This window comes from Furipterus horrens, unplaced genomic scaffold, assembly GCF_987537825.1.
Source record: "Furipterus horrens unplaced genomic scaffold, mFurHor1.1.pri manual_scaffold_10, whole genome shotgun sequence".
In the NCBI taxonomy this organism is placed as follows: Eukaryota; Metazoa; Chordata; class Mammalia; order Chiroptera; family Furipteridae; genus Furipterus; species Furipterus horrens.
In genome coordinates this window covers 40,686,793-40,702,025 of record NW_028327180.1, presented here as the reverse complement: position 1 = coordinate 40,702,025, position 15,233 = coordinate 40,686,793, and the positions used below count along the sequence as shown (strand labels likewise).

Below are 15,233 nucleotides of genomic sequence, written 5' to 3'. Positions count from 1 at the left end.
CCTTTCAGAAAGCAAGGCCCTAAGAAGTCTCCTCACCAAGGAAGTCCCTGAAGGGGACCCTCAGATCAGCGCCCCTTCAATGAGCTATTTCCCATTCCTCACTCCAGTGACACCAACAGTGCATCTTCGGTAAATCCGGGGCTTCAAGACGCCCCCCAGGTCCCCCTCGGAACTATTAAGAGTCGCAGTATTCCCCCCACCCCAGTAAGGATTGTAGGGTTCCCTAGTCCCGTCCCAGGTCCTCTTTCTAGAAAGCTAAAAGCCTCCCCTGAGAAAGCCGTTCCAGAGAACTGAGATCCAATGTTTTCCCCTAAGACGGTGATACCCTAAGACTGACGACCGCTGTCCACAGAGCCCCCATCAAGCGGCAGTTCCCTCCAATCTTGCCTCGGAGTCCTGCGGGAGATCCCTTTCCCTTTCCCACGCATGGCTCCCAACGGCGCCCTTCTGGGCACCAAGACCCAGCGCTGTTCCCCAACAACCAGTGAGCCCAATCTCACCGGGTTCCCTCCCCGACGGCTCCGCGTTCCCATAGCGCCCTCTGGCGGCCTCAGATGACTAGAGGAAGGGAATGGAGGGGCAGGGTGGGTGGGTCTGGCACCGCTGTGGCTCCACCCCTCCACCCCAGGCCTAGTTAAGAAACACCTCCGTAGAGCCCGGCCCTCGGCTCCCGCACTCAAGCTCCACCCCGCACCCTCCAGGCCTGCGCTTGTGTTCTTGAGGCCTGGTGCTCAGGTTTCCACTCCCGCAGTCTGATTTCTTAGGGCCTCCTCACTCTGGCCCAGGCCGCCTGCATTCTCTCATTCCAGCATCTTGGGGTTATGAGCATTAGCCTCTCATAGAACCCCACTCCCCATCCCCAACATACACATACCCATGGGGCCTATAAGACTGGTGCTGCTGCGCCATGTACAGGGTGATGGTGGCCACTCGGGCACCCTCACACTGTTGTACACAAGGTCATGAGAGTTTGGGCTGGCTGGGTGTGCGCACAATGCGTCACATGGCGCGGTGTACGTGCAAGCGAGATGTAGGTGGGAATGTGACTTCGGAGGGTTGAGAGTGAGCGTGGGTCAGAGTAGTAGTGGCGCCGTTCCTGCCCGGTCCCAGTCCAGGATGGACTGTGTGTGTGGCTTTGGGCCGGTACTTTGCTCCGTGCCTCAGTTGCCCCATCTGTATTATCAGCAGATTCTCATAGGGTTGTAGAAAGGACTCGTGCCAGGTGCGTGGTGAACAACGTCCAAGTGTCCTTCATTACTGGTGTTGCCAAGTGCTCACTCCCAGAGACACCTGCACCCTTAGAAGGGAAGGGCATGGCACCACTGGCCACACAGATATTCCCCAGACCTTTGTTCCAGGCAGGGCCATACCCACCGCCATGCCCGTTCTCACACGTAAGTGCCATCCTCACACACAGCAGTCACAACCACCTACATCTTCCCCCGTAGACATGCTCACACCCATACAGATATTCTCGCTTTGCTCCCATTTGAACACACACACACAGACATGCACTGCTCCAACACGCACACACACACAGTTCCCCACTGAGACACAAACCCACGTGATATTCACTCACTCACCATCAGCCCACTGGCCTTCCAAGCAGCTGCCCAGGTCAAAGTAGGGCTGCTGGTGCACATGCATGCACACTTGGCACATTGTTACACAACTCCCATGTTGCCTGGCTCTGCCACACATGCTAGCACACACACAGAGCTCACACAAAAGACCATAACACACACCATCCTGAGCACAGATCGCCTACACCACAGCCACACATGCAGAGGAATCGTGGAGACACTGTCGCGTGTACACACACACCAGTCTGGAGGGACAGCTTCCCTCCACACACAAAGCCCTGCCAGGAACCCACCCCCACTGCTCAAGCCACATTAAGCTGTCACCAGCTGCACCGGGGCCGCCTCCTGCTCACCCCACACTGCCTGTGTCCCCTTCCCCCTATGGTTGGAGGCCTTGGGGGAGGGGACATTCACATGTGCCCACCATGTGGACGCTCATAAAACGGTTGCCCTGGCAACAGCAACTTGAAAGACTTGGTTCTTCCTCTAGGGTGGGTAGGACAGAAGATAAGAGGTGGGGACACCAGGATCCATGCCCACCTTCTACCATGGGCGTGTGTGCCACACTCAGGTATATACATACTGATACAAACACATGTGGTGGAAACCCCATCACTCTCACATCCCAGAGACCTGGCCCTGCTCAGGCCAGCTGCCCATGTGGTCACATGAGACACAGGTGTGACACTTTCACACACCAGTGTGTCACTTCATACAACCCAGCACCCCAGCCACTTTTTATCACCAAGTCGCACACTTTTTTGGTGACACAGAAACCCTGTCACACTGGCTGACTCACACTGCAGCCAGGAACTGGTATGCACGAGGGCACCTCTGCCCTCCAGCCCTCAACCCCCTCGAAGGAGTTGTCTGGGCCTGGCTGCCCAGGAGGCCAAGTGGACTCAGAGGCTAGTTCTATGTTCAGGAAACATGGGTATTTACAATGCTTTATTTTTAAACCTTCCTTGGCCCACACTGGGGCCCCTGCAAGGCAGTGGGTGGAACTGAAAATGCAGTCCATGGATCTGGACTGTGGTCTCCCCAGGGCACAGATATGCAGAAACTGAGGCCCCCTATGGCAGGTTTGAGCCTGCTGGCCCCAGGGTCAAGGCTGAGGCAGGGTGAAACAGTGCAGGGGAAGCTGGAACCTAGGCTCTTTCACCTGCCTGTGGTGTTTTGTCCAGGAATTAGTTTTGTTCCTCCTGGGATGTCTCCCCCAGGTAACTCCAGGCAACACCTCCCCCTCCCAGTCTGTTTTGTGCCCACTTGGTAGTTTTGAAACTCAAGGATCAGAGATGTCAAGATGCTGGTCCAGGGTCACACAGTAAGGAAGAGGCTCAAACCTGGGGTTGGATGACTAGAACATTCAGTCACTTCCCCGAGCCACTCCTCCACCCCTGTCGCCCAGGGCTGGCCCCTTGCCTTCCCTGGGCAGTCACTTCTCCCAAGGGGAGTGTTTTGTTCAAGAGTGGAGGTCCATGTGGAGGTTGTGGGAGGCTGGCAGCCACTGGCCAAGACTTGGACTTGGCTGGTAGAGAAGTTTCCATCTTAGCATCAGGAGCTGGTCCAGGCCCTATGAGCCCAGGATTGCACTTCAGGACCCCCAGGGACCAGCGCTATGAGGGTGGGGGTGGCCCAGCGTCCTCTGTGTCCTCTATCCCTCCAGCTATTCTTCGCCAAAGCATTGGCCATTTTCACACACTAAACATTACCCCATCCCTCAATGTGCCAGTGACCTGCCCTCCTGGGCCTTAGTTTCTACATCTGTGAAATGGCTCCCATGTTTGTTTTGTGCCCAGCACAGGCCCAGTGGTGGGTAGTATTGCTCTCCAAGAGGCTCCCCAAAACTAGGCTTCAGAGCTCTTGATGTGACAAAGTCATCCTTACCCTGAGCTAGATGATGCTGAGTGGGGAGAAAGGCCTTAGCACACTGACAAGAGACAGAGCTTGACAGGCACACCCAGCTGGGGTCAAAGCAAGGGTCCCTGAGGCCAGAGGAGGCACCAGACAGCCTCAGCCAAGATGAGGTCTTTGAAGTTGGCTGGTTCCAGGGGAGGATGGGGAAAGCAGGAATGGTGGCTGTCCCCACAGGGGCCATTTACAGCCACAGGTCACAAGCCAAGGGTTCTACCCTTGGAGGCTCTGGGTCAGCAAGGTGGGAAAGCCATCAGGGTGACAGGAGGGTGCTGGGTGGGAGCCAGGCCCCAAGTTGTGTGGTCACCTATAGGGCAGCGCTGGAATGAGGACCTTCCTAGGCTCACAGAGGCACAGAGCCTCCCCCACAAAAGTCACAAATGTGTACACACAGACACACCCCAAAGTCATTCATACTCAGCAGTGACAGCTGCAAAACACACACAGACACACAAATGCAAAATCCACAAACGTGCATAATCACACATTCACACACACACAAAAGCCACAAATGTGTAGTCACACACATACAAGACACAAGACATACAAAAGACACACATGCTTAGAAGCACATAAACATGCTCACAGACACACACAGAGAAATCCCCTGAAGTCATTCGTACTCATAGTTACAGCTGTGAATGTGTGCACACCATCACCCTCAACCCCACACACTCATGCACACACGCAGCAGCCCAGCCACTGGGGTTCAGCAACCCTGCATCACATCCACCCTGGCACCCAGCTCTCGGTTGCGCGCCTGCCTTGCTGTCTCACATCCTTGGCCCTGAGCTGCCCTAATCCCGGTCTCATGTCCTGAAGCCAGAAGATAAGAGGCAGCTGCAGCCCCAGATAAAGAAGGTGCAAAATCCAGGGGGGGCAAGAGGGCTGGCAGCAGTGGGCACCAAGCCCGGCTGCACCTGCCTTGTGCTGCCAGCCCCATCCGGCCTGGCTGAGAGGAATGAGAGGCACTGAGAGAGAGCAAAAAGGAGACGGAGGAGAGGGATGGGGGCAGGGACAGAGATGCAGAGAGAGACACACAGAGAAGAAGGGAAATGTGAAGAGAGATGAGACAAATATGGAGGGAAAGAGAAATGCAGAGAAAAAGAAGAAACAACAGACAGAGGGACACACAGACAAAATGCAAAAAGAAAAAAAAGGCTCCCTGAGGAAATGGAGGTGAGGACCAAAGTGTGAGTGTAATGAGCAAGGTGACTAGGACCAGAGAATAGACTTCCTGAAAGAGGGAAGAGCATATGCAAAGACTAGGAAGACTGGCTCCTGGGGAGTCTGAAATGAACTTGGAGATTGAGTATAGGGAATGAGGAGGTAATAAGGGATGAAGCTGGGGAAGGCGGCAGAGGCTGGGTCATACAGGAACTTGGGGGCTATGGTCCAGGGCTGGGACAATAGGGAGCCATGGAAGGCTTGGGAGCAGGGGAGGTCCATGGTCATATGTGTTTTAGAAAGAGCTGTGGGAAGCTGCGCTGTTGGGGGCAGGATGAAAAGACGCTGAGGCCTGGAAGGCAGGGTGATAGGAGAGGAGACTGGCTGGAGATTCTAGAGGGAAAGTGGGCAGGAAACTGTAGGAGAGGGAGGAGGGGAGGCAGATGCCCTGGTGTCTGGCTCAGGATGGCGTGGGTGGCAGTCCCTGAGCAGGGACCACTGCAGCCTGCAGATTCAGGTAGAGGTGGAATAAATTCCTGTTCCTTCCACACAAGGTCAGAGAGAGAGTGAGTTAAAGCATGAAAAGGGGACACAGTAAGTGTTCAATAACAGTTTAGCTACTGGTGAAAAGTAATATACTGTTAAAATAATAAAATAAATAATAATGAGCAATTATTATGCCATTATTATTAATGGTCAGTCCACAGCCTCCCTCCTACAGGAAGCCTAACTGGCCCTACACAGAGCAGGTAGGCCATCTCAGGGAAGAGCCAGGGAACCCTGGGAAAGCCCTCCTTGGAGGCTGAGGCCCAGAGATGGGTGGCGATTCCTGAGGTTCCCCGCTGTGGGCCTCAGTTTCCCCACATCTGTCCAATTGTCTCCCCAGACTGGTCGTTGAGTGCCCGTGGGAGGACAGGGGAGACTACTGGTGGAACCTTGGACGGCAGTGGGACGGACACCGCAGGAGGAAGGAGAAGTAAGCTCCTGTCCCTGGAAGTGGGTAAGGGGGTGCTGGGCAAGCAGCCTCCCAAGGACTGCAACAGTTTCTTCAGTTTTCGATTCCGATTCCACTGTTTTATTCCCAGATTGTCCTATAGAGGGCAGCCGAGGCCAGAGGTGGAAGACGAACTTGCTCCCCCGCCCACTTCCATTTTCTCCCAGGTCTTTGAAAAGCCAGTTCCAAGCCTGTTGTGGCCTCAGGCAAATCCTTTTCCTCCTAGGCCCTCAATTTCCTCATTTGTTACGCAAGGAGCACAGTTCCAGCGTCACGTCCCTCTCCTAAGAAAGTTTAATCGAGTTAAGCAGTGAAATGCAAGGGAACCGAAGGGGCTGGTTGTTCCCACCTGGCACTCTGTTCACGTAATTCAGGGCAAATAACAGTAATGAAGTAATAAGAACTGTAGTCGTTAACATTTATTGATTGTTCTTTATTAAATTCCTACCTTCTAAAAGAGATATTTTTATCAGCCCCATTTTTCTGATGAGGAGATGGAGGCACAGAGAAATTAAACAACTAAGTTCCCAGCGGTAAGTAGAAGGGCTGGGATTCGAACCTGGCAGGCTGAGTCCAGAGCCCTGAGGTCTCTGCTGATCAAGCTTCTTCCAGAAACTGGGAGCTTTAGATGAAGTACAACAGGGTACAGTGGAGACTGTCACAAATAGTGAATACATTCTGCTCTCCTTGGCTGACAGCTCTCCCACTTTCCTCGGAGTAAAAGCCCAAGCCCTCCCAGCAACCCGCAAGGCCCTGCACGATCCCTCCCTGACCTCACCTCCTCCCTATCTCCACTTCCCTCACTCTGTTCCAGCCACTCACAGGGTTCGCTGTTTCTCCAACGCACCAGGCTTAGTCCTACCTCAAGGCCTTTGCACTGGCTGTTCCCTCCACCTGGAACACTTAAAAAAAAAAAAAAACCCAGCAGGAAAACAAAACACTTCTGTAGGCTAATTGCTGTCCTCGGAAGATCCGTTTGTGAGCCGCTCGAGAGTCACCGAAAATTCCCAACTCCCTCCCACAGAGGTCTCAGTAGTAAACGGGACCCGAGGCCCCGCCCCCACTCAGGCTCCGCCCCCGTTACGACGACGTACGTACAATGGCGTCACTAGGAGCTACCTATGCATGTGCACTTCCGCAGTACGAACGGCGAGGATACACGCGCGACCCGGAAGGTTTTCTCACTACATTCGAAAGCGGGAGTGAGGGGGGTCGATGGCGGAGGGTGCGGCGGAGGCCCCAGCGCAGAGTGGTGGCGGCGGCGACTTAGGAGCCGCGGGCGCGCTGGAACGGGGAGTCGCGCCCATTAAATCTCGGTGAGTCTCCAGGACAGGGAGAAAAGTTCACGGAGCCTTCCCGGCATCCGTAGGACGCCTCGAGCGGTGCATGCCGGGAGATCCCAGGGAGGGAAGCTCGCAGGCTTCTTCAGTCTGGGCTATTCCTCAGGAGCGATACCTGAGATAGCGCACGTTCGGGGCTATCTCACACACACTGAGAACACCACGGGGCATGCTAGTATGGGAGGGGTTTGAGGCGAGGGCCACAATGCAAGCTGGGGACCGTAGTCCCAGTGTATGTCGGGAATAGCGCGTGTGCGCTTCTAGGCAGCCGCAGTTGCATAGGCTGGGATTTGTGTCCGAAGCGATTACCGCAGGGCAGGCTGGGACTTGTAGGGCTGAAAGGTGTGCTGGGAAATGTGGTGGCTGTGGTCCCCGTTGTGAGGCATGCTGGGACGTGTAGTTTATTTTAGCCTAACGTGGCCGGGGGTGTTCATGCCAGATGCCTGTAATTTGGCTTAACACTCCCGGCAGTGGGGACCCAAAGACAAAATACGCCCTTCCCGTGGATTTGAGATGCGCCCAGGTTGGCAAATGTACAGTTCAAAGTAGTGAGCCCCCCATCAGCAGAAGCATGTAAACAGAGGCAGGTGTTCTCAGTCCCTTTCCCCAGTGTTCATTGAGTGGAGTTCAGGGGAGGGATTCCGTCTACAAGCCTTCCTTTTCATTCTTTCCATGCTGACAGATACCTCACCACCAAGCAACAGTTCCATGAATTCCTGGAAGCCGGAAAGCAGAAACCAAGCCAGGAAATCGAGGCAGGGAACTCTTATGACTGTGATCTGGCTGAACCTGAGGGCAAGCGGATCCGACTGGAGGATGGGCAGCTGGGAAAGGGCCCCACGGAGGAAGCAGCTGAGCTCAGCGAGCATCCTCAGGCTCAAAAGAGAGCCCGGGGCCAGAACAAAGGCCGGCCTCATATGAAACCCACCCACTATGATAAGAACAGGCTCTGCCCTTCCCTGGTGCAGGTTAGTATCATTATCACCACAAAGTCCCAGAAGCCTTCAGTCTGAACCTCTTTGTCCCCCATTCAATCTTCATGATGTTTTTATGTAAACAGCATTATTTTTCCCATTCTCCAGATGAAGAAACCTAGGCAGTGAGGTTACTGACTTGCACAAGGAGTTCAGGGGAGGGATTCATAGCCTGGCTGCCCCAGCCTCTCCCTGTCCTCCCTCATTGCCCCCCTGTTTCCCTGCAGGAATCAGCTGCTAAGTGTTTTTTTGGTGATCGCTGTCGCTTTCTACACGACGTGAACAGCTACCTGGAGACCAAGCCAGCTGACCTGGGCCCTCACTGTGTACTATTCGAGACTTATGGCAGGTGCCCCTATGGTGTGACCTGCCGTTTTGCCGGAGCCCATCTGGGGCCTGAGGGCCAGAACCTGGTGCAGGAGGAGGTGATCCAGGCCCCTCCTGTTCGAAATGGCTTGGACAAAGCTCTGCAGCAGCAACTGCGAAAGCGCAAGATCCGCTTTGAGCGCGCCGAGCAGGCCCTGTGCCAGCTAGGCAAGGGTCACCTGTCAGGCCCCACACCTTGTGCCACTGTCCCCATAGGGACAGTGAGTGCCCCAGGGCAGGACAACTGTGATGCCCAGCAGGCCCCCCTAGGGCCCAGCACCGGTACCCCTCCCGGCAGCCCTGTGCAGACCTGCGGGCCCCTGACGGATGAGGACATAGTCAGGCTGCGGTCTTGTGAGAAGAGGCGGGTATGGGTCACAGCCTTCCTGCCGAGGACGCTAGTGGTGTGGGGAACAAAAAGAGCTGGACACACACTCCAATCCCCAGAGAGTTAGGGATGAGGCAGTTGGAGACAATGGGAAAGGCTTCCTTGAAGAGGGGACATTGGGACTGGGTTTTGATGGTTGACTAGAAGCTCTCCAGGAGAAAACATGGAGAAAAGAGTATTTCTCATAGATTGGTTGATACATTCAGAGGTCAAGAGGTAAAAGGGTGCTAGGTGGGTGGGGCAGGGCAAGACATGTTCTAGACTATAGCGAGAAGGGAGGCCTCAAAATCCAGGTTGTAGGGGAGAGCCCCACTGTGTGTTTTCTTTCTTCCAGTTTGACATCAGTGGCAAACTCTACCTGGCCCCCCTCACCACGGTAGGACCCATGTGGGGTGGCAGCATGGTTACCCTGACAGTGCCCAGGTCGGCCTTTGGGTACACTAGCAGTGTGGAGGCAGATGCCTGGGGCACCCCTCACTTGTTTATGTCCTCCACCACCCCCAGTGTGGGAACCTGCCCTTCCGGCGAATCTGTAAGCGCTTTGGGGCTGATGTGACGTGTGGGGAGATGGCCGTCTGCACCAACCTGCTGCAGGGCCAGACGTCCGAATGGGCCCTGCTCAAACGTCACCAGTGTGAGGACATCTTTGGTATCCAGGTTTGTGCTACCCTGAGGGAGGGAGGAAGAGAGAGAGGAGGGGCTTTCAATTGCCCAGATTTGGAGCAAGGTTCAGGGTCGGCTCACCTGGATCCTAGGCCTGGCTCCGTCACCTCACAGACCCTCTCGCCTCAGCCATGGGCCAGGGTTGCGAGCCTGATGCACCTCTAAGGACTGATGGCCTTGGCATGGGGCCAGGCAGGGACGGTCCAGATAGGCCCCTCACCCCCTCTGCTCTGCCACCTGCCACAGCTGGAGGGTGCCTTCCCTGACACTATGACCAAGTGTGCCGAGCTACTGAACCGCACCATCGAGGTGGATTTCGTGGACATCAATGTTGGCTGCCCCATTGACCTTGTGTACAAGAAGGTAGTGGCCACTCACCCCTCGATCCGCAAGGTGGGAAGAGTGTGGATGGGGGCGGAGGCCTGGGACCCAGCTTTGCTCTTGCTTGAGGCACTGGGAACCTGTGTGGCCCCTGTGCCTCAGTTCCCTCGTTTGCACAGCAGGGGCAGCAGGGATGTCAGGCCCAGTGTGGGTCCTGTCCTCCCTTGCTCCAGCTGCTTGTCTTTACCAGGGTGGAGGCTGTGCTCTCATGAACCGCTCTGCCAAGTTCCAGCAGATCGTTCATGGCATGAACCAGGTATGCTCCAAGATGTCCCCACCTTTTCTTCTCTCGACCCTGGGCGCTGCTGACCACATCCATCCTCGCAGGTGCTGGATGTGCCGCTGACAGTGAAGATACGCACGGGCATCCAGGAGCGTGTGAACTTGGCACACCAGCTGCTGCCCAAGTTGCGGGACTGGGGGGCAGCCCTGGTCACGGTGGGTCTCTGGGTACAGTGGGCATCAGGGGTATTCCAGCAGCCCTCTCTAATGTCTCTTCCCCTCCTTCCTTTTCATCTTGGCTCTCCGTCCACCTCCGTCTCTGTCTCTTTGTCTGCCTGTCTCAGCCTGGGTCTCTCTGGGCTCTCTCTGTCTCTGTCTCTGTCTTTCTGTCTCTGATGCTCCACCTCCCTGGACCTTCTCTCCCTCCCCATGTGGCCACTTCTTCTCTAGCTCCACGGCCGCTCTCGGGAACAGCGCTACACCAAGCTGGCCGACTGGCAGTACATCAAGCAGTGTGTGACGGCAGCCAGCCCTATGCCCCTGTTTGGTGGGTTCCCTGCCACTCGGACTTACATGCTTTGTCATCAAAGGCCAGACACCCGGGCCCACCCTCTTACATGAGACCCCTCCCTGCCTTAAGTGGGGGGCCAGTGGGTTGGTAAGAACTTGCCAAGAGCTGGCTTTTCTGCCTGCATGTAGCTCCCTGAAGTCCCTGTCTCTGTTCCTCAGGAAATGGGGACATCTTATCATATGAGGATGCTAACTATGCCATGCAGACTGGTGTCGCTGGAATCATGATTGCTCGGTGAGTGTGCCCACTACCTAGGGGGGAAAGAGAGCTATCTAGAGCTGCCCTTGAGACCTGGCCTGCATCTCCGGGAGGGTGAGGCTGGGTCTGAACTTTGTCGCTCTAGTCATAGCACTCCAACCTAACTGCTTCATTCCCTAGTTCCCTTTGTCCCTAGCAGGTGTCTCTATGCAGAGATGGTGGGGCTACAGCTGACAGGCACAGGAAAGTCTGGAAATTTCTGCAGCTGTGGGTGTGGGGTTGAGAATTAGAACTCTTGAGGGTTCAGAGGTTGTCCGAGCACAGCTGGCAGGTCTGGGACTATGGGGGGTTGGGGCCTCTGACCACTTCCTACCCCACAGTGGTGCCCTGCTCAAGCCATGGCTGTTCACGGAGATCAAGGAGCAGCGACACTGGGACATTTCGTCATCTGAGCGCCTGGACATCCTGCGGGACTTCACACACTATGGCTTGGAACACTGGGGCTCAGACACACAAGGCGTGGAGAAGACCCGCCGCTTTCTCCTGGAATGGCTGTCCTTCCTGTGCAGGTGGGCATGGAGCAGCTAAGGTGGGGATGTTGGTGGTATGAGGCCAGCCTGGTCCAACCATGACTCCACCTGCCTGCAGGTATGTGCCCGTGGGTCTGCTGGAGCGGCTCCCACAGAGGATCAATGAGCGGCCCCCCTACTACCTGGGCCGCAACTATCTGGAGACACTCATGGCCAGCCAGAAGGCAGCCGACTGGATCCACATTAGGTGCCTGGGAACAAAGGAGCTGGGGGTGGAGGACATGCTGGGGTAGGGGTGGCCCAGGTCCCAGGCCTTACCCTTCCTTCTGCCTGCCCTCCTCACAGTGAGATGCTGCTGGGACCTGTGCCGCCCAATTTTGTCTTCGTGCCAAAACACAAGGCCAATGCCTACAAGTAGCTGCAGGGGTAGAAGGGGACATTGGAGGGTCCCCTTAGAGTGTGAGAAGACAATAAACTTTATTCTTTTAAAACTCAGGCCTTTCTGTGACCTTTAGGTGGCCCCTTCCCACTCTCGGGAGCTCTTCCTGGACATCTGCCTGTCCCTGTCCCTGGCAGCTCCCTTCCTCCTTCCTTACTCATTCACTAAGTAAAGCTGCCCCCATGGGGCCAGCTCCATGCTGGCCACAGCTGGTGCTGAGAGGCCTTGACCACAAAGAAGCCACTGGGGATTATGGGAAGGGAAGAGGGGGTGCTTGGCCTGTGGGGGTGTGGATCAGGGCAGGCTACCTGGAGGAAGGGGCCTGAGAGCTATCAGATGGGCATTGTTGATAATGGCAGAAGGCAGCACACTAGGCTCAGGGTTTGCCTCACATTATGTGACACATATCTCTGGCTGCTTTGGTTTTTCCTTCTGTCCCTGTCCACCCTCCCCCACCTCTAATACCCGGAATCCTGACCAGTTGGGAGGACTACAGGCTGGAACCTGCTGCCGGGAGTAACCAGGCAAACAGAATTCTGCGTGACTTTTGAGCCTGTTTCCAGGTGAAGTGCCTGAGCTCCCACCTGCCACCCTCCTGGCCTGCCTGGGCTGCACTCCTGCCTTCCCATGCAGCACCCCAAACCCTTCTACACTACTGCAGTTCCCCAAGAAGGTTTCAGCCCCTGGGGCCTGGACGCCACTGAGGGGCTGGGCAGCCAGCCCACTCCTGCCTGCACAGAGCTGCTTCCCGCTGTGGGTATGAGTCTGGTAGTGGTGGAGATGGGGCACCTGACTGGGTGGGGGACCTTGGCTCTGCCCAGCAGCTTCAGGACCCCACCTACCTGCATGGCCTTGTTCACAGGTTCCTCCAACCTGTTTCATTCCCCAGACTTGGAGAAAGAGGTGTTTCCGACCCCTCCAGCAGGTACCAGGCTCCTTCCAACCCTTGATTAGGCCCTGGGAGTGGGGTGGAGTGGTCAGGGCCATCTTGCCTGTTCCTCAGTGGCTCCCCAAAGGCAAGGTTCATGTCTCTGTTTCCCAAAGGTGCGCCCAGACCAAGGTCTGTGTACCCCATCTAGACGAGACCCTGAAGACAAGGCCTGTGGCTCTTGTTCCACAATGGGTCCCCCAAACCCAGACTTAACGTCCGTAGGTCCCCAGAGTTTGGGTCATGCTTCCCCTACCATCCCACACTGCCTCCCCCAGATAGGTGGGTCCTAGCCCTGCCCCTCTCAGGGCCGCGCCTCCTGGGCCCGCAGGTTTCCAGATGGCACCCTGCGGCTGCTTCTTTGACCCCCGCATTTACCGAATCGAGTGGGCCACCACGGATTTCAGCCAGTCGTCCCTGTACAAGCTGGCAGCAGTGGGGGGTGGGGTGCCGGCTGGGGGTTCTGCCTCATCAGGCACCTACCTCCTAGAGCCCCAGCACTACCTCAAGGCCCTGGTACCGCCTCCGCCATACCCCCATTTCCAGCCAGCGCCTGGGGGTCCCCAGTACCTCATGTCCTACTTCCCACCTGAGGTGCCCAGGCCCGAGGCCCTGGGCTTCATAGGGGAAGGGGGAACCCCCGCCTTCGTGGAGCTACCCCCATCCCTGCTCAAGGAAGGCCTGGTGCCCCTGCCACCGCCAGTGCCCGCCAAGGAAAACAAGATGCCCTCTCTTCCCATCACACTGCCCGCTGAGGCCGCTCTGCCCCCTGGGGCCTATGGCCACCTCAAGGGTCATCTGAGCCAGTTCCATAGGCCTGGGGAGCCCCTGGCCTTTCCTGCCACGGAGCTGCAGGGCAACAGCACCGGGCTGGGCCTGCTGTACCCATCAGGCCCTGGGGACCCCAAAGTGGCTGAAACAGAGGCAGCTCCACTGGGGGCGGGCAAGGCTAGGTCCCCCGAGACTGCCAGGGCCTTTGTGCTGCCTGAGAAGGTGCTGCTGGAAGATGCCATGAAGCTCTTCGACTGCCTGCCAGGGGGCACCGAACCTGAGAGGTCTCTGCACAAGGCCCCTGGGCCAGCCCTGCCTGACAGCGGGGGTGGGGGGGACGACCCCTCCAGTGACATCCGTTCGCTGCACCTGCCAGACGAGTTGCTGTCCTACGACTACAGTGTGCCTGAGATCCTGGACACTGTGTCCAATGTGGACTGCTTTTTCAACTTCAAGGCACTAGACGAGGAGCCGCCACCCTGCCCAGGGCCCCCTGCCACCACCACTGCAGCCCCTGCGCTTCGGGCCAAGCCCCCCAGCAAGAGAAAGTCCAGTGCCTCAGCCACCAAAAAGGGGAGGCAAGGGGGCAAGAGTAAACAGGCTGTGGGCCTGTCCGGCACCCCCTCCCCGGCACCCAGGCAGGACATGGAAGCCGCCCCCCATTAAAGCAGATTTAACCTCTCCACCCAGTGTCTGCTCAGTGGCAGTGGGGGGCAGTAGGCAAGGGGCAGACGTGGAGGACTCTCCCCTTACCTGCTCAACCGTCCAGTGGGCCCTGAACCATGCGGGGAGGCCCCTCAGGAGCCCAGTCTCCTGGGTGCCAGACTCCCAGACTGAGCTGAGGAGCCCTTGACTCTGGAGGATTCTGAATCCCTCATGTCCTGGCTCTGGAAAATCAGAGCTGGCAAGGAAGGGCGGCTTTTGGGAGGTAGGAAGACACCACCCAGAGTCCTGCACTGTAAGGATTTTTCACCTCCATGTTTGGTGGGGAAAGTCAAGGCTGCCCAGAGAAAGGCAGGAGTTTGCCTGGAGGGAGACACACAGCAAACAGGGTGGACCATGGGAGTGGCCCCCAGCTCCCCTCTTTCATCCCCTTGAAGTCATAGCTGGTGAAAGTAGGTAGAGATCATTGAGGGGTTTGCAGCTGGGCTCTGCCTTAGCCCACCTGCCAGGGGTGGGTGAGAGGCACGGGGGGAGCACGTGGTGCATGGGAGGGACCCAATACTGGTTCAGGCAGACATGCTGGATGGAGGTGAAGGCACCTGGTGACCTGAGAGTTGGGGGCTGGGCAAGGAGGTGGGAGGCGGTGCCCACTTGGCACACAGGTGACCCAAAAGGCCTAATCATCATGGGGACAAGCATAGTGCACCTGAAACCCTGGTGATGGCCAGAGACCATGGTGGGCAAGTCTGTCCCAGGAAGGGTGTTTAGTCAGTCCCGGAACGCCGAGTCCCCCATTGGGCCCAACACATGGGTTCTGTAGCCTAAGTAGCAGGCACAGGAGGGCCTAGAGTTTGGATGTCCATGTATTTGTACACGTGTTAGGATTTATAAGCACAGATATGGAACAGTCTGTCTTCTACAGATTCCCTCGCTTTGCCCCAGATCTTAACCTTCTGTAACAGAACACATTGCTGTCTTATCATTTCCTGAGGCCCGCCTGTCACTCCACTGTGTGCATATGCTGGTCTGTTTCACCCACTCCTTTTTTTTTTTTTTTTCCCTCACCTGAGGACATTTTTTCATTGCTTTTAGAGAGAGGTAGGGGGAGGAAGAAAGTAAGAGAGAAACATTGATGTGAGAA

The 15,233-nt window shown here is 56.4% G+C and overlaps 3 protein-coding genes and 1 long non-coding RNA gene across 8 annotated transcripts in view; 2 read left to right on the top strand and 2 right to left on the bottom strand.

The window, feature by feature from the left end:
• Window positions 1–6,076: 6,076 nt before the first annotated feature.
• LOC149999743 (uncharacterized) lies at window positions 6,077–6,743 on the bottom strand. The gene is made up of 2 exons (XR_016513540.1): window positions 6,521–6,743; window positions 6,077–6,280 (listed from the first exon to the last, which is right to left on the bottom strand). It is a non-coding gene; the product is annotated as an uncharacterized LOC149999743 (long non-coding RNA).
• A 29-nt stretch (window positions 6,744–6,772) lies between these two features.
• DUS3L (dihydrouridine synthase 3 like) lies at window positions 6,773–11,786 on the top strand. 5 transcript variants are annotated; one of them, XM_090289449.1, is made up of 13 exons: window positions 6,778–6,974; window positions 7,681–7,966; window positions 8,200–8,706; window positions 9,061–9,102; window positions 9,231–9,383; window positions 9,636–9,752; window positions 9,961–10,026; window positions 10,098–10,208; window positions 10,443–10,539; window positions 10,722–10,797; window positions 11,142–11,330; window positions 11,410–11,538; window positions 11,637–11,786. In XM_090289449.1, exons 1-13 carry the CDS (start codon window positions 6,874–6,876, stop codon window positions 11,707–11,709), a joined length of 1,947 nt encoding a protein of 648 aa, XP_090145575.1. In that variant the 5' UTR covers window positions 6,778–6,873; the 3' UTR covers window positions 11,710–11,786. The 5 variants fall into 5 exon arrangements, 4 of the variants coding, with proteins under 4 accessions (XP_090145575.1, XP_090145576.1, XP_090145577.1 ...); XM_090289451.1 differs by having other exon boundaries at window positions 6,779–6,974; window positions 8,200–8,397; XM_090289450.1 differs by lacking the exon at window positions 9,061–9,102.
• A 74-nt stretch (window positions 11,787–11,860) lies between these two features.
• Window positions 11,861–14,114, top strand: PRR22 (proline rich 22). The gene is made up of 3 exons (XM_090289453.1): window positions 11,861–12,487; window positions 12,593–12,655; window positions 12,990–14,114. Exons 1-3 carry the CDS (start codon window positions 12,358–12,360, stop codon window positions 14,093–14,095), a joined length of 1,299 nt encoding a protein of 432 aa, XP_090145579.1. The 5' UTR covers window positions 11,861–12,357; the 3' UTR covers window positions 14,096–14,114.
• A 471-nt stretch (window positions 14,115–14,585) lies between these two features.
• Window positions 14,586–15,233, bottom strand: part of CATSPERD (catsper channel auxiliary subunit delta) — a 47,612-nt gene continuing 46,964 nt past the window's right edge. Inside the window, exon 23 of the mRNA XM_090290180.1 lies at window positions 14,586–14,594. Coding sequence (XP_090146306.1) covers window positions 14,586–14,594 — 9 coding nt within the window. The remainder of the gene's footprint in view (window positions 14,595–15,233) is intronic.